This window comes from Caretta caretta, chromosome 10 (genome assembly GCF_965140235.1).
Source record: "Caretta caretta isolate rCarCar2 chromosome 10, rCarCar1.hap1, whole genome shotgun sequence".
Lineage (NCBI taxonomy): Eukaryota > Metazoa > Chordata > Testudines > Cheloniidae > Caretta > Caretta caretta.
Window position 1 is genome coordinate 53,691,204 of NC_134215.1, and position 25,743 is coordinate 53,716,946.

Sequence of the window (25,743 nt, forward strand, 5' to 3'; positions counted from 1 at the left end):
AATATGGAGGGTTTTTACAGCAGCTGAGCAAAGCCCTCTCTCAGATAAGATACCTTGTCAGTGAAGAGCACTCTTAAATCTAAATGCCTCAAACACAAAATCTCTCCTCCCCCATCCCTTGCCTTGTCCTCCCACGCTCAAGTCACCTCCCCTCCCCCCCCCCCCAAGTCGGATAGTCCTGGATATGATGCCGTTAAAATGAATTACAGAGTAAAATTCTGCTCAAAATTCTGCTCTTGGGCTCCAATCACTAGTGTTGCAAATTTGAGATATGTATGTGAAGGAGCCAGGTTATTTCTTCCTCCCACCCCTTGTTTAATTTCCCTGGAGCCCTGAAAATAACTAGTGTGGGATTATTTGGAGATATTCATGTCTTTTTGCAGCTACAGTGCCTTCCTGTTGCTCCCAAGCATTTGCAAAAGCTCTCTCTGAGTTCCTGAGGGGAATGCTGTCTACAGGGATCAGAAAGTTTAAGGAAAGAATTAAATGTTCCCATAGCCACTTTGCCAGTTAACGGTGATTGGAGATTGATCCCAGCTTCTTCTGGGGGCAAGGGAAGTTGGTATAAAGTGCAGCCATGAATTGAAAAATCTTTTCCTTTAACCATATTTCTCAGATTCTACATAATTGGTTGTTTGTCTTAGTGATGACTCTGAGATACTGAAGTTTGCCCAAATAGGGTATGAATAGCAATATAACAGTAGCACCTAGGGGCTGCAACTGAAATCAGTACAAACACTTAGTGAGGGACAGTCACTGTTCTAAATAGCTTACAATCGAAATAGACAAGATACAGGGTCAGAGGAGCAGAGTATATTATTCCCATTTTACAGATAAGAAACTGAGGCACAAAAAGATTAAGGGACTTGCCAAAAGTCATCCAGGAAATCTCTGGCTGAACAAGGAATTGAACATAGATCTCCTGAGTGCTAAACTATTCATACCACAAAACCATTCTTATTCTTGAATTATACACTGTTGACATTTAAACCACAAAACTTAAATCTGGCAGGTTCAACCATGCTGTGTAGACCATATCAGCCTGTGTAAGAAAAGGGATATATAACACAGCTAAGCTCCTGAGGGTTCAGTACACGGAAGGAAAAGAGAGCAGAGTCAGTTGAAAAAGAGTGTTGAATTTGGGCTGTTTCCTTCACTTTAGTACCAAAATTAGCCTATTTCTGTGCCAAGTTGCTCTGCATATTTCCCATATTTAATGTAAATATTTGTTGAAAAGATTCTGCTGAATTTTTTCAAGTTTAAAAAAAGTTAGAAAGCTAAAAGCATAAGTGGGCTCTATTGAAAGCTAACCCAGCAATTTAATTCAAAGTCCCTGGGCCATAGTCTGGCTTCAGAAGCACCTACCATGAGCCAATTGATTTGACTGTGAAACCTGTGTGCATTACCAACAGCAGAGGATAAGACATATTTTATTTGTTACACAAATTTATTACCATGTATTATAATCAGTAATAGCCACCCAATTGCCGTTAATAGGATTATAAATCTACCGGGGGACTGGCGGGACAGATGCACAGGCCCCCAGCTCCAACGCTGCAGCCCTTTCTGTTCCCACTTTTGCGTATTGTATTTTTAGGACAGCAAACTTTCACTTGATTTAAAATAACACTTCTCCCATCCCCCATGCAGATATTTCACTACTAAAAATAGAGCTTTTATGGCAGACTCTTTGACCTTCCTAATGGATTCTTATTGGTAAAGTGCCGATGGGTCAGTGCAACTGTGTCTGAGCTTGTACATTCAGGATTGTCAATGGTATTTTAACCTGGCAATGAGGATGCAGGATCACTGGAGCTATACTGCAATCTGAGAGAAAATGACATTTGTATGATGGTGGCAAATTCAACCTAAATAATGAAAACAAACAAACATTCCCCCTTGTTCCCCCCCGGCCCCCCAAAAGAAAAACTTAGAATGATACAAAAGTCTCTATATTTTGAAAATATAAATATTAACCTTTTGGGATATTGATTCATTCTGTCTGTAGATATTGATCTTCCTGAGACCGCAAATGTCCCTTTCTACAGATGGTATAAAAAGGAAAACCACTCACTCTTAAGTTCACATTTGATTTCATTATTTACTGTAGTTCAGATATTTCGGAAACCTTTTTATTATAAAAGGTCAAAAAGATACTTAAGGGCTAAAACATTTCATTATCACCTTGCAGTATTTTTCAGACCACTGTAATTTTTTACATGCTGGATTTAAGCACGAGAAGATAATCATCTCAGCAAAGGAGTTAATCTTTTTGACTAGTTTCATTATGCACAGGGATCTGAAGACATTTTGACTGTGCCATGAATTCCCAGCCATGATAACAATGTAGCAGACTTTATACTGCAATATAACTGGCATCCAAAGGCACATGAAAGTAAAAGATTTGCCATGACATTTCACCATAAGGAGAAATGCAAAATATAGAAAACTAGTATGGAGAGGAGACATGTATTAACATATTGTGCCAAATTCACCCCTTGTGTAACTCCTTGGCTTGAGCAGAGTTAGATCAAAGATTAATTTAACCCATATTGTCAGTGTATGTCGCCTATAAGAGAATTCCAGTTCACAGCAGGAGAGACATCAGATTCATTTTAGCGGGAGTTTTACCTGGGTCAGAACTGCAAAGTTGAACCTAACGTACTATAATATTCAACTGTAATTCTTTCTAGAGTTGTGTTTAAGATCAGTTTCCATTATGTTATGCATTTGTGTTGAAAGAAGCTCAGGTGATCAATTAAGCAATAAAAGTGATTTTTTTTCTAGTATGTGAACATTTTACAATGAGAAAAGAATACTCTTTTTGGATGACAGGATTTCAGATTGGTCATAACAGCCTTGCTTTATAGATTAGAAATGGCATTGCACTTCCCAATTTTTATCACCCCTGTTGTGTGCAAAAAAAGTAGTGTAAAACGGTTGTTCAAAAACAATAGCAACAAGTACAGTGCTCACAAGATGGCTTAGTGGGAATTACAAATTTGTCAAACTCCTGTCAAGAAATGTAGTTCCCATCAGTGGCAACCAGTTTATTAATTTTGCTGGAGTCGACAGAGTTTTCTCTAGGGTGTTTTCCCCTTCCCTGAAATAAGTTTAGTGATTTAAACGGAACTCTCCAGGGAGCTCTGCACTAAAGGAGTCTGAAGTGTTGAAGTGCTACTTGTGCTATATTCAAGTCTCACTTTTTGCATAAGTCCTCAGCATAGCTCCTTCCCCCTCCTTATTTCCCCCCATTCATCCACAGCTGATCAAGACATAATAGAATCTGCTTCTCTTCCCCAGGAGAGCAAAGCAATGAGAAGTTGAAATTCAGTATATTTTTGAAATGAAAGGGAACTCGTCTTTAAAATTCAAAAAGTTACCATGGAGAGAGCCTACTGAAAAGATGCCATTTTTGAGACAGTTAATCTCAGAAGAATTATGAAAGTCAAATTTACAAGCACATTGGTGATATAGTATTCGGTTGGGATAAATCAAGCAGCACACAAGAAATTGACTTTCCAGATCATAAATACTCCTTGAAAAAAGACCATTCTTCAGAATCTATAACAGAGCCATTGGGCAAAGAGAAAATATTCCTTGCTAGAGAATATTGTTTATCTTTTAATTAGGGTTAAAATAGTCCCCCAATTGTAATAAGAAGTTGATGTCCACTGCTGTTTCCATTCGAAAAATAATGGGCCAAATTCATTCATACTATAACCATACTGAAGTCAGCGGAGTTACACCAGAGATCAATTCAGTCCAATAAACTCTCCCCATAGTTTTTAAAAAAGATTTCGCACTAGAACTAACATTTCCTTATGGAACAGCCCAATAGGATTTTGAATGACAGAATTTTAAATTCTATAAGACTATAAAAACAACACTGAAAACTCTGTAGCAGGGCCGTAATTATCTATTAAATACTATGGGATGGTTTAAAAAATTATAGAAAGATTTTAATAAAGAATGAAATCCTAAAATTTTAGACTAATTTCCATAGGTTATTTCTTAATTTTTTTATTCTTATTTAGCATGCTTTCACAGTTGCCACTGATATTATTTTGCACCCATATTGATTAAATATATACTAGCTGCAGTCACAATGGTTCAACTTTTTTAAAAAAAATCCAGTAAATCAGGATATTTTCCCCATCATCATTTTACAAAACAAAATATTCAAAAGCAAAATGGTGGAGGGGGGAATGCCGGTGATATTGGGAGTCATTCTTTGTGTTTTTGGAGAATGTCCCAAATTGAGACTCCTGATGTGATGTTAGAAAATTATGAGAGTTATCTCCAGGACATAGGCCCAGTGTTCAAATCCAAGATGTCTGTTGATTAAACAAGTGGTTATTTTTATTATCGTGCCCCCTTTTTCAGTGATGTCAGAATGCTTATCTTGTGACATCACAATCATTCTGATGCCTTATGAAATGGTTGCCAAAGGGAGAAGATAAGGATGTCACCACATAAGCAGAAGGAGTCATTGGGATAGAGGACAGAGTGAGAAACTCCTTACTCTCATACCTTTGTGAATGAAGACTACAGCTAGGAGCCAGGCACCCATGTGTTTTTAATCCCAGCTCTGTGGGCTTGAGCAACTTTTATAATTACGTTTGTGTCTCTTTCCTTGTCTGTAAATTGGGGATAACACTCGGATTTTGAGATGTTTGCACAGTGCTTTGAAGATGTAAAGCACTGAATAAAGTAAATGCTAAGTATTATTATATCTGCACTAACTGCAAGGAGAGCACACCAAGCATTCCTTGTATAGTTGAATACTTTTCTGATATGGGATAAATCTTCATATTTTCAAATTTACTTCAATGTAACTATAAAATTCCTTCACTGCATTGCTCATATCTTTGCAAATGTTACAACTCCACCTGAAAGGTAAAGCACTTGCTAGTTAGTCACTACATGCAGTTGTTATGGGGAGCAAATTATAATAATAATAATTTGATTATAAATTACATAAGGAATTGGCAAAAAAAAATTGTAGTCTGCAAATATACCACCTGCTACTGCATTCCTGTTTTTTGTCAAAAGTTAAGCAGGGCTATACTGGGTCAGTACTTCCTTGGGAGATCTCCAAGGACTGCTTGAGTGTTAAAATGGAGCTGGTAACTCAATAGATGGTACACTTCTTCCTTAGACAGTATTGAACCAATGTCCGTGTGTTGTACTAGTTGATATTGGGCTGTTAGAGGTGCCATCTTTCAGGTAATATATACAAGTTCAAGCCACTCAGGCATAGGAGCCAGTGATTTTCTACAGTATGGTATTACTGCTAGACCTATAGCAGGTGGCTTTCCACAGCCACCATAGTATCCCAGCAGTGCTTAGACATTTCTTATGTTTACCTGTATTGACAAGGAGAAGCATGCAATTGAGAAAACAAGATATGTATTATAAGCTTAGAAATGGCTTGAATATTGGTTTTGGAGGGTGGCAACAACCAGAATTTGGGAGAAAGTTGCTGTTCTCCAAGGCATTACCATGATTAAACTATTAAGACAGTTACCCCATTCTCTCAGCTGTATAAATATTTTTTTCTGCCCTTTAGCTACTGTGCTGATGAAAGATTTTCTATGCAAAACTTGTGTGAAGATTTCCATCTATGTGAAGTCTTCCCTTATGTACAGTCTTGAAGAGAATGGGGAATCCTTCTGTGCCTATGTGCAATTTGTGTGCACCAGGGTTAATTGAAGAAAATATGCACTGAAGCCAAACTGGAATTCAGCCAGCAATACAATTGTCTCTTTGATATGCAGCTCTACAACACATCCTAGTACTATATTTTACAATGGGCTTAACGCCTGAATGTAGTTCTGCTAAGATAACTTCTCAAGGTGAATACCTGACATTGCTTCTTTCATGGACTGAACCGTAAAGCCATTAACCTCACAACTTAATGAGAACAAAATTAAATACCTGATAAGATTTATCTTGTCAATAGAAGTCAAATGGGAGCGCTGTTTGGTTCTTTAAAATATTGTTTTCTAATGTATCTATTCTTAGCTGTGTTAGTATGTCACTAACTAAATGATACATATGTGACAGAAATTTGAGTTTCTCGTGTTACAAACCTAATTATTTTTCTATTAAACCTTAGATGAAAATAGTATATTAAACTTGGGAAGTATCTTTATCTGAATAAGTAGTACTATTTATGGACATAGGTCAAGAAATACTAGACATGGGCCAGGCTCTGGCTGCAATATTTCAATGTGAATTTTAACCCCCCTGAAAGTTCAAGAGTTTTGAGCTGAGGGGCTTTGGTTAGTTCATTCCAGGGATGTGACAGCTCTGAGATTTGAAGTTGGAACCCTGCCCCCTACCACAACCAAGTGTGTGTGTTGGTTCAGGCCCAATGAATAGGGCCAGCCACCACCTGAGCACCCCGACGTGGCCAGGGTGCCTCTGCTGTGTCCAACCTGTTTTCCTCTTCACCAGACCTCTTGCAACAAACTCCGGAGTCTCTCTTTCAGTCACAGCCCTTCTTAGGGTCTTTTTTTTTTTTAATTAAATTAACAATGTTCTCAAACAAACACAAATAAATCTTCTATCCTGGCTTTAGCTGGGCACAGCTCCCCCCCCCCCCCCTTTCCTGAGGAACTGTGCCTTCTTCGAGAACTGCTGCAGACCCCCACTGCAGCTTCACTCTGCAGACCCCATCCCTGCAGCGTTTTACCCTGGGGCCACTGGTTCAACCCAAGTGTGACTTGTCCTGTAATTAGGGCTGTTTTAGCCCCAGGCTCTCCACTCCACAGGCAAGCCACCCTTTTGCACCATAGTATAGAAAAACCCTGGTGATTCAGCAGTGTTACCAAAGCTATACAAAGGATAACTATTATCTCTATATCTCCATGCAGTAAAAATACAGCACCAGGACTAAATCAACAGTACCACAAGAAGCTCAAATAAAGACTACATAGAAATAACCCTTATTTTCAATTCAAACATTGATCATAAAAGTGGATCTTGTCCATTACCATCTTAACTGTGTTCCTTAAGCACCTTGCCGTTCATTATTAGTAAACAGAAGGTTAGCAACATACAGCACAACAAATGTACAGAGACATAGTATGGTATTCTACAAATACAGGTTACCTCACAGCATCTACCAATTTGCTGTATTCCCAAACCAGTAGATAATTCAGAGGTTAGTTCAAAGACTGTTTCAATCATTATTCTGAAGTCTATGCCAAATCCAGTTTCATCTTTATAGTCAATGCTTTCCCTCCTCCTTTTGAATCAAAATGTTCAATGCTATTTTCCATTTTTATACAGAACTTTCAGTGGCCAGTAAAGAAATACTGGCTTTATTCAAACATTTTATAATGTTTGCCCACTATCCTAATTTTGCCCAGCAGTTTGAATGCTGCAGAAGCTGAAGTACTATTTTGATGCGGATTCCTTTAAAAAACATACGAATGCCTTAGTGCTGGATTTCCAGGAGGACTCCCTTTTGCCTGCAGTTGTTCAGTATTTGCAGTAACCACTGGCATCAAGGGACGGAAGAGGTAGCATTTGTATTATGTCATGCAAGAGAATTAGTCTCCCTTTAATTCATTAGTAAATTGTATTTGATAATCCAATGTAATGGTCAGTGTACAGATTAGACTTCCCATACATAAGCTGTTTCAGAGACCCTACCAATATTTTTCTTTTAAATGAGCATATTTCCTTATTTTGAATGGGGAGAAATCCTCTGTCTGTTCAGCGTTCTGACTGTTTTGGGAAACAACAATGGTAATGCAGCTATGTGTGTAGGATAATGAAAGGTGTGTCCTTTACTTGAAACCATAACAATCTCCATGACCCCTAGAATTAAATCTAGAGAAATCCAAGGACATGGGCATATTTGACTAAATCCAGAGAGAGCGCTTAGTTTTCTAATACAGATGAGCCCAACCTGCAGAGTTTGCTTCAACATGCAAAGCTGACCATGGTTTTTGATCCAATTTTTTATTCAACCTCTTACAAAGACTGAGGCTAGCTGCATAGATCTAGAATTGAACTTTCCCACAGTCCTGAAGTGTTCTGTGGTTTTGATTTGGGGTCTTCTCTAGCGTTAAAGCAAACTTCAGTTCTTCTGACTTTTTAAAGTATTTTGTAATGTACATAATGCATTAGACTAAATAAATTAATGTTGCATGTTTTTATGAATCTAAAGAAATGATATTTTACATCAACATGATACATATTTAGTGACTTTCATCAGGAAGGATTCCAGATACTTGAAGTCAAACTGATATGCCAACGATCCAGCACCAACATGTGGGGGTGGGAGGTTGGGAAAATAGCCTGTTTTGCTCTGGAAGTCCACTGCATTCTCCATGGCTTCAGGAGTCATTCCAGCAGTTTGCTGCTTAGGGCATCCTGCGTCTCCCCCTTTCCCTCCCGCTCATTGCAGCTTCCTCCATTTTAAAGGCCTTCTCCCTATCATACAAGATTGACAGGATCAGAAGGGCAGGGTCAACCCTACCACCAGGGCTTCTCTGGCACCTTCCTCGTCTGTGTGGGGTTTATAGACCCCGTCACAGCCTGCCTCAAGACTTTTGAATGCTTGGGGTTGGCACTGCTGTGTACATTAATAGGGCAGTGCAGAGATGCTTGTTCAACTCATTCTGTACCTCTTCTGTGTATTGATGTAAGACTTCTTTAGACTACATAATTAAATAAGGTATTGCTTCTAAATATAACTTTTAACAAATATATGCTCGCATTTTTGTTTTATGCAGAAGGTCAGGGGAACAATCAGGAAAAGTTAACCTTTTATAATCCAAGATGCAAGAAGAAGCAACTCCCACACTGTCATCAGAGGAGTAATATGGGCTATAAGATGTTCAAAATACAACAAATATGTCTGAAATCAAGAAGCTCCCATTGCTTCATAGTATTGAGCTGCTTGTGGTCATATCAAACAGTGAGCTTGCTAAAATGATGCTAATCGTTAAACAATTCACATTTTCTGGAATGTCCTTTTTGTCTAAAATCAGACAAAGTGGAAAGAAAGTGGAACTCTAGTCAATGAATCAAATAGCAGGAAGGGCCAACCATAAGGACTGATTCCCCTCAGGAAGCTGCACACATTACAGAGCTCCTTGGCTGTATATCTAGTGCAGGTTAAATGAATTGTTCCCATTAGTGAGATGATAGGACAGCTCCTTTAAATGAAGGAGACTCTGTGCTTTGAATGTCACTGCAAGGAAAAGGTACAGGGCTTATAGAGAGAGAGTCTGTCGCTTGTGGCAATATTTTACTGTCATAATTAAAACTATATAAAATGATGGCTTATAGTAAGACTCACAGTTTGGATAAAATTTATAATAAGAAGGCCTCTTTTTAAGAGATGTACGATTTCTTTATGTTTTGTAGCTTATCTGAAGAACAATGGTGGGGGGGGGATTTATAGAATGCTGTACATTAAACTGAATTCGCTCGCCATAATTGTGTTGCACTGTAAGACTATTTTTAAATCCTTACTTCATGGTTTGCTCAGTCAATTGTGTAATTACTAGTCATTAAAACAAAACTAATTCAGAGTTTTCCTATGAAGCCTCTTTTTTTTAGATACAATTCTAAATTATATTTTACTTTTAATACACTAGGTACAAATAGGGAAAATAAATTTAGGTCAACTGTATAGAAATATATACTACACTGATAGTTGCCATATAAAAATGTAGAGATTTTTTTAATATGTTTTGTCTGTCTGTTTTTTCTTATCTATTTCATTACTTATTTATGGAAGAAAAAGAAAATACTTAAAGGTCTGAAAGACCCTCCTTGAGAAAAAGCAAGTCCAAGAAAACAAGTGCCGGATACCAGAAACTTGCTTAAAATTGGGGCTCAGCTCATCAGTTTTCCCAATTAGTTACACCAGCATTCTCCATTAAGGGGAACCAGAGAGTTTAATCCACTCCAGAGGAGCTCTGCAGGAGTAAAGCTTGACTCAGTAACTCAAGGGGACATAACTGACGTTCAGTTAACTTGGAGTTAACTCAGTCAAGATCTAGCAAAAATCAGGGATGCACTGCAGTGAAGAAGTGTGAAATGTTGCTTTCATGATGTCAAGGTTCCTCCCCCACTCTGAACTCTAGGGTACAGATGTGGGGACCTGCATGAAAAACCTCCTAAGCTTATCCTTACCAGCTTAGGTCAAAACTTCCCCAAGGTACAAAATATTCCACCCGTTGTCCTTGGACTGGCCGCTACCACCACCAAACTAATACTGGTTACTGGGGAAGAGCTGTTTGGATGCGTCCTTCCCCCCAAAATACTTCCCAAAACCTTGCACCCCACTTCCTGGACAAGGTTTGGTAAAAAGCCTCACCAATTTGCCTAGGTGACTACAGACCCGGACCCTTGGATCTTAAGAACAATGAACAATCCTCCCAACACTTGCACCCCCCCTTTCCTGGGAAATGTTGGATAAAAAGCCTCACCAATTTACATAGGTGACCACAGACCCAAACCCTTGGATCTGAGAACAATGAAAAAGCATTCAGTTTTCTTACAAGAAGACTTTTAATAAAAATAGAAGTAAATAGAAATAAAGAAATCCCCCCTGTAAAATCAGGATGGTAGATATCTTGCAGGGTAATTAGATTCAAAAACATAGAGAACCCCTCTAGGCAAAACCTTAAGTTACAAAAAAGATACACAGACAGAAATAGTTATTCTATTCAGCACAGTTCTTTTCTCAGCCATTTAAAGAAATCATAATCTAACACATACCTAGCTAGATTACTTACTAAAAGTTCTAAAACTCCATTCCTGGTCTATCCCCGGCCAAGATCCAGCATACAGACAGACACACAGACCCTTTGTTTCTCTCCCTCCTCCCAGCTTTTGAAAGTATCTTGTCTCCTCATTGGTCATTTTGGTCAGGTGCCAGCGAGGTTACCTTTAGCTTCTTAACCCTTTACAGGTGAGAGGAGCTTTCCCCTGGCCAGGAAGGATTTCAAAGGGGTTTACCCTTCCCTTTATATTTATGACACATGATCAATACGAGGAAGATTTTCTGTGCAGGATCTGACCAGTGTTGAAGTTTCTCCTGCTGCTGGCAGTGGCCAATAGCTGATGCTTTATGGGAAGAGTTTTTAAAAAATATAGCTGGCCGGTTGTCCAGTGTTATATACTGGGGAGAATGTTGCATGCCAGCTCTTCTGGTAAATAAAGGGTGTTGTGCATCAGTGTAAACTGTTTGGGTTATCCCTCAGTGCATGTGTGTAATAGTCGCATTATCCTAGTACCAAACGTTTAAGGTTGGAAAGTGAAATTTGTCTCTAGAGTCAAGATTTTTGCCCTCTGGAATTTTGGCACCTGAGGTGAGACAGTAAGAATTTATGAGGTGGGAACGTTGAGAGCAAATACCAGCAAATGTTCAGGGTTAGGGTTTCTACAAAGTGAGAGAATAGCCTTTGTAACGACAATGACATTTGTTCTTTTTGATGCGTATTTTGGGTTTCTGGAGGAACAATAATAGTTTTATTGGCTTTTTCAGAGGTGAAGTCACTTTGAGGTGTAGGTGTTCAGCTTTATGAAAAATGAAGTTATAAAATGATGTTTCCAGATCACATAGTAAGTCAGTATCCAAACCAGGAGTGACTTGAGTGGAAGTCAGATGGTGTTGCCAGGTGCTCAGCACTTGCTTAAATCAGGCCATTAACCTCGTCATAAAATGGGGATGATACTCAAACTACTTTTTAAATACTCAGTGTTTTTCCATCCGGAGGTCTCATACTATCCCCATTTTACATATGGGGAAGCTGAGGAAGAGAGTTTAAGCAACATGTCTGGAGAATCTTGTCTGGACACAAGGGTGATCTGTACTCCAAATATAGTTGGAATTTTAAGAACCACAACAGATCTCCATTGGTAGAAATAAGGCAGGGTGTCAACAGAACTGGCTATAGACATGGGAGAATCAGGACTGGAGTAGAGCAAGCAGGGGCCCTAGATACATGTCTCCCTCCATGGCTCTGGCCCTGCCCTTATATCGTGACCTTGACCACACCTTGGGGTAGTTGTGGCAGGGTGTCTTCCTTTGTTGCAAGGGAGGCATAGAGAGCAGCCTGGAACTCCCTTCTTTCCCCACCAGGATTGGAAGCAGGAGTCCCTTCTCTTCTTCTGGAGAGGCAGGGACAGCAGGATGGGGAATCCCAGTCCTTACCTCAACTGCTGGGCTCTCTCTGCTTGGGTGGGAATTGTTTCAGATTGTCTGCTGACATCACTGCAATGATTATGCTTGGTTCACATTTCCAAGCTGTTCTCCCTAACTCTGCGGGTTAGAAAATTGCTTTAAAATAAATAAGTGGAACTTAAAACTTAAAACTCCTGTGTCACCCAGGAACTTAAAACTCCAAAGTACCCAGGCCTTCATCCAGCCCTGGGAAGAGTATGCAGCATTTCCAGTTCAACCAGGGAGTCAAAGGCCTAGACCGTCAGTGGTATTTAGGCATCTAACTCCATTTGAAATCAATGGGAGTTAGGCACCTAAGTACCTTTGAGGATCTGAGCCCAAGAGACATTGAGTGCTCCCCCTGTACACCATTCCTTTATAATAAAAAAGCATGAGCTAGCCCAAAATAGAAATTGGTTTTGCCATGGTGAGCTGCTGTTCTATCGGTAACAGCTAGACATCCCCTTTTCTGTATGAGCAAGCTTTAGGAAAGCTAAAACCTTACAAAATATTTTTATTCTCATAATTTCTAAAGTGATTTTTTTAAAAAAGCTTTTATGTAATTATAGAATGCTTGATTGTTCTTATATTCCTGATTGTTTGATGTCTAGTGTATGTTGTCCTTGCAACCCTAGCACATAATTTATTTCTCTTTTGAGTGAACTGTAAGCATTAGTGTCCATTAACAATTTTTGAAACAAAAGTACTTGGAGCACTTTCAGTAATATGTACTGATTATCATTAACAGCTCTTTTGTCCTAGACAAGGACATTGTTTTGTAACATCATTTTGTTTGGTCAGACCCGCTCAGCCTGCATTTACAATATATGTGTGCATTTTACTTTTACCTTGACCATCATAAAAACAGTGCCAAGAAAGATCATGTGACTTCTTCGAGCCAGGGATCCCTATGTACTTTATATAAACCATTGTTAAACATTCTAAAAGAATGTATTCCTGTCTGAGTACGTTCAAGTCTATTATTCTGCTTTTCGAGGTTCTCTGCAAGCACCCAAGTGTTATGTATAATCTACCACCTTAATTGCTAGCTTCTAACAACGATAAAGTAAAAGAGAAGTGGAGGGATGGATAGAAACACAGTAGGATCCGGAAGATTGTAATACATTTTCTTTCTGATTTTACACAATACATCAGGTGGGAAGCCTAGAGTTAAAAAGTTTTAATGTTTTTGATTCTGTAATGACAGGTCTATAATGTGCCATAAAAACACTAAATTCCAGAATTTCCAAAAGTTACAGTGCTGACTTCCTGATTTTTTGTAACCATGCCATTGATAAACAACTAATGTTGGCTTAAAGAGCTGAGCTAGTATTATAAAGTCAGTTTAAATTAATATTAAGTAAAGAAAATAAAACATTATCCTGGTTGAAGCATTCTGATGACCAGTTACATGGTCTGCCATTGCTGCAGGCCTTTCTAAAGACAAAAATTTTTGGAACAGTTTTCTCAGAGGTTTAAGAAAACTGTATGTAACTACTGCACTCAAGCAAATATTCCCTTGGATGTTTTAGAGAATAATGAATTCTGCCAGATGGGACTTTTTACTTATCATTCTTTACATCAAAGTACAGAAGTTTTCCCCTTGAAATATGAAAAGTTGACAATTGTACAACAGCAGTAATAATCCGAGTTCACAGACTAAGCAATGTTTCATTATGCTTCTTTAGACGTTATCTGGGTGAGTAACTCCAAGAAATGGCTTATGATGTATAAAATGTTTGGGTTTTTTTTATTCTCAAAAGACATTTTTATCTCTGTTTGAAGTTGGCTAGTGAAGGTCATATGGCTAACTGCTTGCAAAATTATATCCTATCCCTGTTGCTAGGTATTCTTCCTCAAGTTTATTCCATAGAGAAACCTGTTTTTGTAAATATCACCCATAATGGCAAATGATGTATATTTAGTGGGAGCGGAAAAACGAGTGTCATATAAATTCTTTTCACTTAAAACAAAATGAAATTGCTTGTTGCCACATAGAGAATTGCATAGCAACATGTTAACTTGACTAGGATTTGGCATTGATTGGGAATGTCCAGTCACGCTGCTGAATTGATAAACACCGTGATAAGTGTAATATTGAAACTTTCACTCACTGATAACCATGGCAATGATATACTGTGGTATTTTCGTGACATTTCCTTTGCTTTACTTTGAAGTCTGGCCAGTTGAAATCAGGAAATCGTTCTGTATTAGCAACACTGAAGCTGTTTGGTTTTGTTTTAAAATTAGAATGAAAAATTGGCAGTTTAAGACAGTGATAATCTCTTTAAGTTGTCACACATTACTTCAGAAAATCACATTGAAAATGAACCCATGTATGTAAAGTGAAACGTACTGTAATCTGATTTAACAATTTTGAGTTTTTCTTAAATGGCATTTTTAATTGGGGTCAAAGGATTGTATATGCTCCCACTTGTTTACAAAAATAACACCTGGTGCTTTATTTTAGACACATCTTGGAGTTTGGTCCCATGCTGAGTTGTGGATCATCCATGCCATTTCCATTTTACCATATGCATTTTTCCATTGTATTCCATTTTCTATTCCATTGTACAAATTTAGCATCCAATCCTGCAAATATTTAGGTACACAAGTAATCCCATTAAACTGAATGGGACTAATCAGTGAGTAAAGTTGATTATATGCATTAGACTTTGCAGATTTAGATCCTTAAGTGATCCCATTGATTTCAATGGAATTGACTGCTTCTGTAAAACTAGTGAGATATGGCCCATAGAAGAGAAATAGAAATCTGGACATTAATAGCGTTAGCATTTGCTGTGAATGATTTAAAATTCATGACAGTGCTTAGTTTATGCCTCATATCGACAGATTCTTCAGAGTTATTTGTACATTTCCCTTCAAAACACACTTTTAATTGTCTGTTTCTAGGGGATTATTAAACATAAGTGGTTAGAATCACTATGCCTTTGTTTTCCTATCGTAATACTAGACAAGATATGCTACAATGACCTAGCAATGCATGGCATATTTATTGTTAAAGCAGTGGTTATAAAGTATCCTATCTGATTAACTGGTTGGATGTCCCAGTAGCTTTGCTTTTCAAAGTTTCCCCATGTGTAATTATTTATGTGGGAGGAATCTTTAAATTTACAAATTTAAAAAATACTTCTTTAAAAATATAATTAAGATTCCTAGTTAATTTTAATCTAGTCCTGTTGAAATCAATGGCAAAACTCACATTGATTTCATTTGTACCAAAATTGGTTTCAATAAAGGCTCAATTAAAATTAATACCTTTGATTTATATACAGCTAATGCCATTGTAATGCTGCGGAAGACACCATCATTGACTGCAATCCAGATGATGTATGTTTTTAAACAGATCTAAAAATGTGTGTGTAAAAGATCTTAAGCCTTATCGGCTGCTAATCGGTAATTATTACAGATACGTTTGATTTGCTAAATATACCACACTTGTTTAAAAATTTTAAGTAGAAAGATATAAACGTTGATATTTCCATCAGTGCTTCATGCGTCAGGAGAAAGTAGTCCCTCGGTCAGCAAATACAGCTAAGTCTGTTTTGTGCTGTGGCAAACCCTATTGTGATGAGGCTGTGAGTAATCAGAAGTGACAGCTTAAGCACTCTCTGTTCAAAGTGATTTCACCGAAAGCATTATTTTCTGAGAAGAGTACACATATGGCTCTCATAATGCTGAAAGAGCACTGACGTATCAATTTATTAGCACTAGAGTTCTGAGAGAGAGTTGCAAATCGTGTTCAGATTAAAGACTCTTTTTTTTCTCTGTGTGTGTGATTCAGTAGAATACCCCTAAGATTGTAGGGGCTAGTCAAATAAGCTACAGCAGAGATGAGGGCTTCTATCAAGGAAATGTTAGGAAAGTTCGTAGTGATGACTTCTGTAAGGAGATGTGTGTGCTATTCTGTAGATCAACCAAGAAAACGAATAATAACAAAGACTTTCTCTCTTGGGGGAAAAATGGGTGTTCTTGTTGAGGGCTATAATTTCAAATTCAAGTAAGTAAGGCTGCAGTGTTACTGCAGTGTTCAGCGCCTCTGAGTTAGGTCTCATCATCAGTTTTGCCAACTTCTGTGATATATGGTGTTAAAGTCTGGAGGTGTGTTATTGTGAGAATCTCAGCTTTCCTTTAAATTAGATTTGACTCTTTGTGGTTATGGAGAAAAATCTTGAAAATGTGAAACCTAAAGGCTGAAAAACCATAAAGTAATTTAAAACTCTTTTTTTTTTAAAAAAAAAATGCTCGTGATTTTAAGCCATTCTTGTGATTTTTTTTTTTTGATTTTTTTTTTTTTAGGAGGCCTGTGCCTCACGATTCTTGAATGCTTGATTTAATATTGATTTAATTGTGTGTGAAAATAGGGACACTTTGAAAATGTCATCTTTAGAGGTCAAGTGTAAATTTACAAATGACATCATCTGTTTTTTTGTGGATTTTTAGAATCCACTTTGTCTCGCTGAGAAGTTCCATAACCAAGCAATAGGGCTAAAATAAAAGCTTACTCTTTCTGTATAAATTTGTTTTGGGGGTTAAGGAGATACAGAGCTGCCTTACTTTCATACATTGCAAGCAAAGCCAATCCAAGATTTCATTACAGGTCTTAATCATGAACTAAACATTTCAAATACTTTTATTACTTCCAGTAGTCTCTTTCCCCTCTGACAGAATGCCCCCAAAGCAGAGTGAAGCTTAAATACTGAGAGCTCAGGGTAGAGCACCAGTTATCTACTAAAGTGGAGACAACACTGTTTATGTTCAAGCATGAATTCCGATGACATTTAACGGAGTTAATATTGTCTTTATTTGGTATTATGTATCTTGCCTAGTTCCATTTGTTTTGTTGCATTTCTTAAAATGTCTCAAATTTCACATGAGCTGGAACATCCCCGCTGACTGTCACCACAAGCCTCTTTACATCTTTATTACTTCAACAATACTTCAAAAACATCTTTATTACTTCAACAATATATTTAACAGGTTATATCTATTTTGCTTCCAGCTTAGAATAGCAGCCAATAATGCCCGTATTCATAATGCTGTTTATTTGGTTTTAATGAGCGTGACCTGCAGCTTGCAGTGAAAAGACAACTTGAACTTAATGGCCATAGCAAGTGAATTTCTGTCTTGCTCAGATCTTTTCTGTGCAGGTAGGTTGATGTGCATTGATGGGTATGAATGTGGGAGAATTCTTTACCATGGGAAATAAAAGGTGGAGGCCCTCTGAATGTAGTCTTGTGCCTTTTAGAACAGCCACATGTCTCAAAACAGTTTGAACTTGAATAGGCTTTTGGACAACAAAATCTCAGTGAATACGTAGCTGAGCCTTCGTTTATGGGGAGGAGGACACAGAATAACATTAAAACCTGCACACAAAGAAGGGAGATGCTCCTGAATCTAATGTTGAAATCAATGTGACGTTCATCCCTCTTCTTTAGAGGCAGCCGTATGTCTGTGATAAGAGTTTAACAATGAAATGTGTATCAAAAGAGTTTACACAATGGTGACTTTCCTAACAATGGTATCATTTCTTCCCTCCAGGTATTTCCGTAACAAAGAAGACGCATACATGTAAGTAATACCTTTTGATTTGGTCTTCTCTTACAAATGGAATTCATGGTAGTCTGACTGATGTGCCTCTCAGACTATTAACTGCTTGTCTGATCTGGGGAAGTTCCACTTTACAAACTCTAGTGTGCTTCCCAAGACAGAGTGGTTCAGCCCAGGGATGAAATTTCATCAAAATGAGTATGCAGTGTGTGTGTGTCGTGGGGCAGAGGGAGGGAAGGGAAGGAAAGGGAAGGGGTTTGAAGAGGCAAGGCAAAGCTCTGGGTTCTGATGTATGTGCCTTTCTAGTCAGCTGGTAACTAGTGTATACTGAAGCCAAGGGAGAGGACAATTACCTTCTGATCTCCCTTCATTTGTGTGCCTGTTACATATGCGATATGCTTCAAATGAAAACCTATTTTTTTAATTTTATTTTAAATCTCCTCCCCCTTTCTGTCCACTAGTCTATAAGTGAGATGATGTTGTGCTTGTGCTTAAGGAGAATTCTGGTTGGAAATTAGACATTTTTCTGTTAGCCATCCATATACACAGCCATAGTAAATGACATTGTGGGAACTTATATGGACGTGTGCACTGACTGAACACATATTTACTCCAAGTCCCCCCTGTCACAGACAGCTACTTTTGGGATCAGCCCGCATTCTTACTCCATAGTGAGCCAAAAGTTCAGAGCTGAGGAAATGTTATGATTTGTTACTAGGGAGTGATATTATACACTTCAATGTTCCGAAATCATTATGTCACGGAAGTCAGGTAGAGTGAAGTGATTGCACTTGCCCACCATTTCACGTATCCATAGAAGGAGGAAAAATTAATGGATATAGAATTTGATGAATGCCTCGTATCAGAATCATACGCTCTGCTTTGCAAGACTTGTTAGGATGTATTTTAACAAAGACAAGACTTAGAGGTGTGTTTACCACAGCTTCATAGGGTGAAACCAGTTTCATAAAATACTATACATTAATTTCACTCCTTATTTCATTCATCATTTTAAAATATCCATGTTAAGAAAAAACACGCTTTAAAATCATGTACCACTAAACAATGTCTTATCAAATTTAATAACAGATTTATAGTCTATGGTTTGTTGATACAAGACATTCTGATGTCACGTTGTTTGAAATGTTAAATGTCACAAACTTGTTTAGAGCACAATGATGGTCCTCTGCATAGGCGGGTGTAGTACTAAAGACTCATTTTTAGGGTCAGATTCTCCCATTAGATGTATAGATATGTGGTTTCCATTGACACAAATGGGAACTACACGTGGGCATCTGAGGGAAAATTTTGGCCCTTAGCTTTTGGTGAATATTTGAGCTCACACTGACTGAGATTGCCAGTACAGGAGACTGAAGTCCTCTGTATATCCGCAGGCCAGGCATTGTACAGACAGCTTCCTTGCACAGCCTTGCCCATGAGCTCAACCCTGGCCTGGAGGGACCACCCTCTCTAGAGGTGGTAAGTAATTCAGAATTTATGTTAGCTCAGTCCTGGGCCTCTCTTGTGCAGAGGCTAGTGATTGTGCTTACTGTACATGGTGGTTTGTGACATGGACTCCAGTCCACCTGGAAATAAGCTGAAACCACCAGACTATATATTTTATATACAGTAGCGCCTTTGACTGACCCGCTGTCAGGAACGCCACTTCTCCATTTTCACTCTGTAGTGCCATATATACGCGAAATTATTCATTAGCCAGAGACCTGAAGACTGTAGGAAAGACTTTCTTAATCCATGTCAGACTAATAAGGAATTGTCCTCACTTATGCTTTAATGGATTGTGCGTCTGGGGCCTATTATGGAAAACACTCTTGTTTTGGAAACCTAATTTGTTGTACTGGATGATTTATGCTAAGTCACTGTTGACAGTGCTGACTAATGATGGGAAAGTATCGTTCTGTATCAGTAACAGTGAAAGATATTCTGATTCATAGCTTGCAGAAAAGCAAAGTTTTGTTTGTGTTCTATTATGTGTGGTAGACACAATCACAATGTATGTGCTGTTAACGATCACACATACGCCCTATGAACTAGCTCAAGCACATATTAGAGGCCCTGTTCTGTGGCATCATACACATGAAGAAAGATCTACTTGTTTGTAATTTAAAGAGAATTGGCAGAGTGTGGTTCTCACTTTGCACATTGGTACCTAGCAGATGTTTCTATGCGCTTCTCTGAAGCATAACAAGAAAGTTTCTGAGCAATGGAAAGATGAGCTTACCCATTAGGCAAGGATCGGAATAAAATGAGTAATGTACAAAAGTTGTTGTGTAGTCACTGTTTGCAGATAAACACAAGAATTTTCCTTCAACTTTGATTGAAGTTCCTTGAGAACTAACGTGTTAGTGAGCTGTAGCTCACGAAAGCTCATGCTCAAATAAATTGGTTAGTCTCTAAGGTGCCACAAGTACTCCTTTTCTTCTTGAGAACTAAGTAACAGTGTGACTAATTCTCTTCAATCAGGAATTTATTCAGACTATGCATCCTTAACAGTTTGTCATAATGCACACTAAGTTTGTCTTTTTTCCTATAATTGCGCAGAAAACAGCTTAGAGATTAAAATGTCCAATTGTGGAATAGTTTCAGACAAGTGTAGTTTCATGTCGGCACCCAGATGCAAGAATCACAAAGCAAATCTGAGCTGTTATGGAGCCTAATAATATGCAAATGAATTGACACTCTTTTCTGACAAGCATTTTGTGTATGCCAAATCATGCCAAATCATTGTGTTTGTATGTTTAATCTATTTATCCACAGCATGCTCATCACCATGAGCATAAATTTAACAAAAATAAGCCGAGTTAAATAGATTAGGATTTCTCTAAGGAAAATCCAAAAGCATTCTTACAAGCAGCACGTGACGTGGGTGCTGTATGTGATACTATTTAGGGATCCAGCAAAAGTTCACAGTTCTATCAAACTAAGTTCCTCCAAGTACAGGGGCATTTGAGTGTGCTGATTGGCTAAAAGCCCATCACTGATTTTAGAAGAAGAGTTCTAATGACCTTCTGACCCAGTTAGAGTTGTGTGTTGTAATGTCACATGTCTAGTAAACGTGCCAGGAAGTTTTGGCTGATTTTGTGGAACATAGCCATCTTGGGCAGCAGGTTAGCCCTGTTTGTATATCACCCATTGTGTTGGGCTGGAGTAAATAGTCTTGTGGTAGTCTTCTTGGTATTAGTCTTTGATAAATTATGTATTAGGTGAAATTTAACTGTTGGGCAAAAGACAGCTAGTTAGTTGAACTCACTTCTGAATCAAACCCTAAACAAGTATTCCTGCATATGCAAAATACTGTTGAAGAGCCGTATGTCTCCCATCTATTTAATTAGCTGAATAAAACCTGAGAGATTTAAGCTCTTGCTAGTACAACCTGTCAGTAATGCTCTGTGGTTATAGCTCACCAAATAAAAATACACTGTTTCTCTCTGGCAGCTTCTGTAATGTCATCTTTATTTTATGTCCTTTGGGAATTTGTGAGTTACAATGCTAGAAACCCTACAAGAGAGTGGTGTTCTTCCAAGCTTTGCCCACAGAATAAGCTTTGTCCACACAAGAGACTGAGGCACTGTTTTCAGGAGACTGAGCAGATGTTCAAAACAGGATGACGCATACTGTCTCAGCCTCTTGACCTTGGCTCCTCTTCCTTGGGGCTTGTATGCCTCTGCTCTCTGGCCTCTGCTAGGCTCCCTGGACTTTGATTTTTCTTGATCAGGGAAAAAGATGATGGTAAATTTATGCTGAAACCTCCCCCATGCCCAACCCCATTGGCACCAAAGTGGCAGTTCCCTTAGAGTAGGTTGTACTGCTCTTCATAAAATGCTCCGCCTCTGCCTTCTTCTATGCCAGGGATGGCAAACTACGGCCTGCGGGCTGCAGCTGGCCCACCAGCCATTTTAATCTAGCCCTTGAGCTCCTGCTGGGGAGTGGAGTCTGGGGCTTTCCCTGCTCTGATGCTCCAGCCAGGAAGCAGGGTTGGGGGCCGCTCTGCTTGGCTCCTGGAAGCAGCAGTATGTCCCTCCTCCAGCTTCTATGCATAGGGGCAGCCAGAGGGCTCCACCCCAACTGCCGCCCCAGCAGCTCCCATTGGCTGGGAACTGCAGCCAATGGGAGCTGCAGGGTTGGCGCCTGTGGACGGGGCAGCATGCAGGAGAGCCGTCTGGCTGCGCCTCTGCATAGGAGCCGGAGGGGAGACATGCTGCTGCTTCTGGGAGCTGCTTGAGGTAAGCGCCGCCTGGAGCCTTCACGCCTGAGCCACCCCCACGCCCCAAACCCCTGCCCTACCCCGATCCCCCTCCTGCACCCCCAGCACCACCCCAAACCCCTTAGCCCCCCATGCCCCAAGCCCCTCCCCCAGCCCTGATCTCCCTCCCGCCCTCTGAAACCCTTGGTTCCAGCCTGGAGCATCCTCCTACACCCCAGAGCCTGCACCCCAGCCAGAGTCCTCACCCCCTCCCATACCCCAATCCCAATTTCATGAGCATTCATGGTCCACCATACAATTTCTATACCCAGATGTGGCCCTTGGGCCAAAAAGTCTGTCCATCCTGTTCTATGCTATGAGTAAAGAAATACTCTCAATGTCTGCATTCACTTAGATGACAATAATAATAGCTAACACCCACTGAGATGAACTGGGCAGTTCACATTTCCCAGAACCTACAGTTTCAGGCTCTTTGGAAACTCAGACAGCCATCACTGCATCTGTTACGCTGAGCTGACATTTTCAAAACTTTCCTTACCACTATAACAGCTCGAGACCCTTTTTAAAAAATAAACCTTGAAAGTCTGAACAAAAAGAGGCCACCATACCGCATTTTGTAATGCTGCCTTTTGGCTCAAGCCAAGCCATGGAAGTGTAATAAGTGAATATGATAGCATTTCACCTCCAGCGCCTTGAATTCACTTCCTAACCATATTCAGTGAAAATTACTTAAGTGGCCACAGTGCAGATACTTGCTGAGATGTCTCCATACCACCACTCAGTTTTTCATGGTTGGTGATGCCTACTTTGTGAAGTAGCCGGTCCTATATTGGTTCAGAGTCAGAGCTTGTCTACACTTGGCAATGTATTGCAGAATAATTCTAGAATAATTATTTCCTAACAAGACCCCATGTGGATACTCCTGTTCTAGAATAGGAATGTTACAGTGGGTCTTGTTAGGAAATAATTATTGTGGAATAACGATTTCCAAATGTAGATAAGCCCTTAGTTTTCCAGTGGCAGTTGCGGAATATTTTTAAAAGAATGGGTGCTAATCTGAAAGAGCATGAGTTCCTGTTCAATAGCTGAAGCAGGTGAAGACTATGTGAGCCTCACAGGATTTGGTTAACAAAAGCATTCACAAACCAATCAAGCAGTTTGGTTAACAAAGATGGAAGTGAATCAATCCCTGCAGGTTTGGTTAATGGAATTCCCCACGCAGCTCCTTCCTAGCCCCATAGATGCTGCCTCTCTGTGCTTTCCCTGTACCATCCCCACAATAAGTTCTGGCATTACTCCTACACCAGTTTTCCATTAGGCTCTGACTCAGAAAAGCACTTAAGCATTGACTTCAGTAGGATTTAAGCACATACTTAACTTCAAGCATGTGTTTAAGGTATGCGTTCCTGAATCCGGTCCTTACTATCTTCAGCCCTCAAAGGATGTTAAAAAGAGGGCATGGCTTGTCAGAGAGTGAGGGAGGACAGCTTTGCAGCAGGCTCATCAGCGGTCTTGATATTCAAATAATCTTAAATCGTCGTCACCAAACTATTGCAAGCAGACTGAGGTTTTCAGTTCTGTTTGATTCAAAAAGTCAGGCAATTTATTGACTCTAGTCCTCTTTCTTCTTCCATGTGTCCCTCTTATACTATACATGTTACCATACTGTCCTCATTCTGGTCACAACATTGGTGGACTTCCCTGTCTTATGATTGTTTCTTTAAATGTAGTAATTATGTAATTGTGCTAAAGGGAAGAAGAGAACAAAGGATTCATCTTTACTGCTCAGACTTATGAATACCTAGTACATAAATTACACTTTTGCTTACTTTACACTGTGCTTTTGTGTGCCAACTAGAGTAAGCAAAAATATACTTTCCTTCACAGAGTGGGAACAGGCAGAAAATTGATGGTTAACAGTATCTGCTGTTAGTGACTATGCCTCTAGAGAACAGGTGACAAACTAAACCCTGTCTCTTGGGGCCCATAAAAAAGCTGTTTGGTCCCCTGTGTGTAACTTCCTAATAACTTAACTGGGCAGCCTTAAGAGCCCTTGGAGGCTTTTCTGCCAGCACGCTCCTTCTCTTTGTTAAGAATGCTTATTAAAAATGGTTTTATAATGAAGTTGCCTCAAATAGCAGCTACTTTCCTGTTTGTCCTTGAAGCACTGTTTGCCCTGCTGAAGAATCCTAGAGACAACTATCTAGGGCTTTTCTCCTGGTTTAAAACTTTTTTCTAGGCTTTGATTTCTTGTGGGAGCCAGGGGACACCTGTTCTTCACCCGCTGGTTATGTAAGTTTAAGTTGTTTTTGAAGCTGTCATAGGGAAATGTTTGGTTTTAGTGCACTGACCGGTAATCAATCAGTTTTATTCTCTCCCAGGTACAGTAGCCCTGTCAGTGAAAAAAAAAGGAGTACTTGTAGCACCTTAGAGACTAACCAATTTATTTGTTCGTCTCTAAGGTGCCACAAGTACTCCTTTTCTTTTTGCGAATACAGACTAACATAGCTGTTACTCTGAAATTAGCCTCTCAGTGGTTGGTTTGTTGAGAAAGAGAGAGTGTGTGTGTAAAAGCTAAGTTATCTTCTCTCCATAAATAGGTAAAACACTGAATACTGGGGCAGAAATAGTGAAGCACACTCCTTCATGCATGAACTGATCCTTTTGATTAACAGAGGATTCCTCCTGCCAGCTAAGGAAGTGGAATCAGAGGATATTTAAATGATTGATTATTAATTTTTTTGGTAAGCATGAGGCTGGGAGCACAATGACAGCAACTGGGCTTGGATGTGTGGCTTTCATCAAAGATAGCAAGACGTTCAGATGTGTGTTGGGACCCTGCTATCTTCTATTCTCTACACAGCTGCTATGTGTTTGAATGAGGGTAGGCTCCTGGTTAGACTCCACCTCACCACCAGGCAGAGTTGGCTTCAGACATTAAAAGTACTTTGTAGTTTCTGCAAGAGTGGCACATCAGGCAAGCCCTGTGCACAGCCTAGGAGAATTCTGGCTGAGTCTGCTAGAATTCCTACTTGGGACTCCAGCTACGGTGCAGCCACCTCTTACTTCTTCAGCAGTTCTGCTGGTCTATAGAGCAGCATCTAGCCATGGATGACTTTTGGCTCTGAACATTGGTTTGCTACCCCCTCTTACGGTGCTTTCTGATAACAGGGATCTCTGGTGGATGCTATAACATGGATCTTGTTTGTCTTGTCTGCAGAGCACCAGATGCACTAGAGTAAGCCGAATAGCGACTAACAAACTGGGATGCAGATGAAGTTTGGCAAGTCAGGACTCTAATCCGCTTCTACCAGAGGAATTGTTAGTATTAGTATGTCCCTTAGAGGTACAATTTGGCTACATATGGAAATTCAGGCAGGAAAAGTAGGTGAAATGAAACTCCTAAATTGTGCAGCATTTTATCCATAGGTAAATTCTGACCCACTCCTCAACTCTAATACACACTAATGGAGATTATAAATTAATAAAATCCATTTCTGTTTCACACTTCATTTATTTCACTGTACTGCTGTGTGAAGTGTATAATATGGGTGTATACCTTTTCTTCAATATTGTCTTATTATTGAAAGGATGGATTTGGAGCTGCTGTTTTAAAGACCAATAGAAAATAGCTGATAACTTCTGGCTATGAACTCCTAAGCTGCTGGAAGCCATTATTCAGGAAGATGTTCAGAAAACAACTAACAGAATTAATTTTACACTGTCTTCAGCCTTAGGTAGTAAATGC

At 39.3% G+C, this 25,743-nt stretch overlaps 1 protein-coding gene across 2 annotated transcripts in view; it reads left to right on the plus strand.

Moving 5' to 3' along the window:
* RORA (RAR related orphan receptor A) overlaps positions 1–25,743 on the plus strand; it is a 558,534-nt gene that overhangs the window by 378,673 nt on the left and 154,118 nt on the right. For both annotated transcript variants that reach the window (XM_048866510.2, XM_048866507.2), the window contains exon 2: positions 17,762–17,791. In XM_048866510.2, coding sequence (XP_048722467.1) covers positions 17,762–17,791 — 30 coding nt within the window. The remainder of the gene's footprint in view (positions 1–17,761; positions 17,792–25,743) is intronic.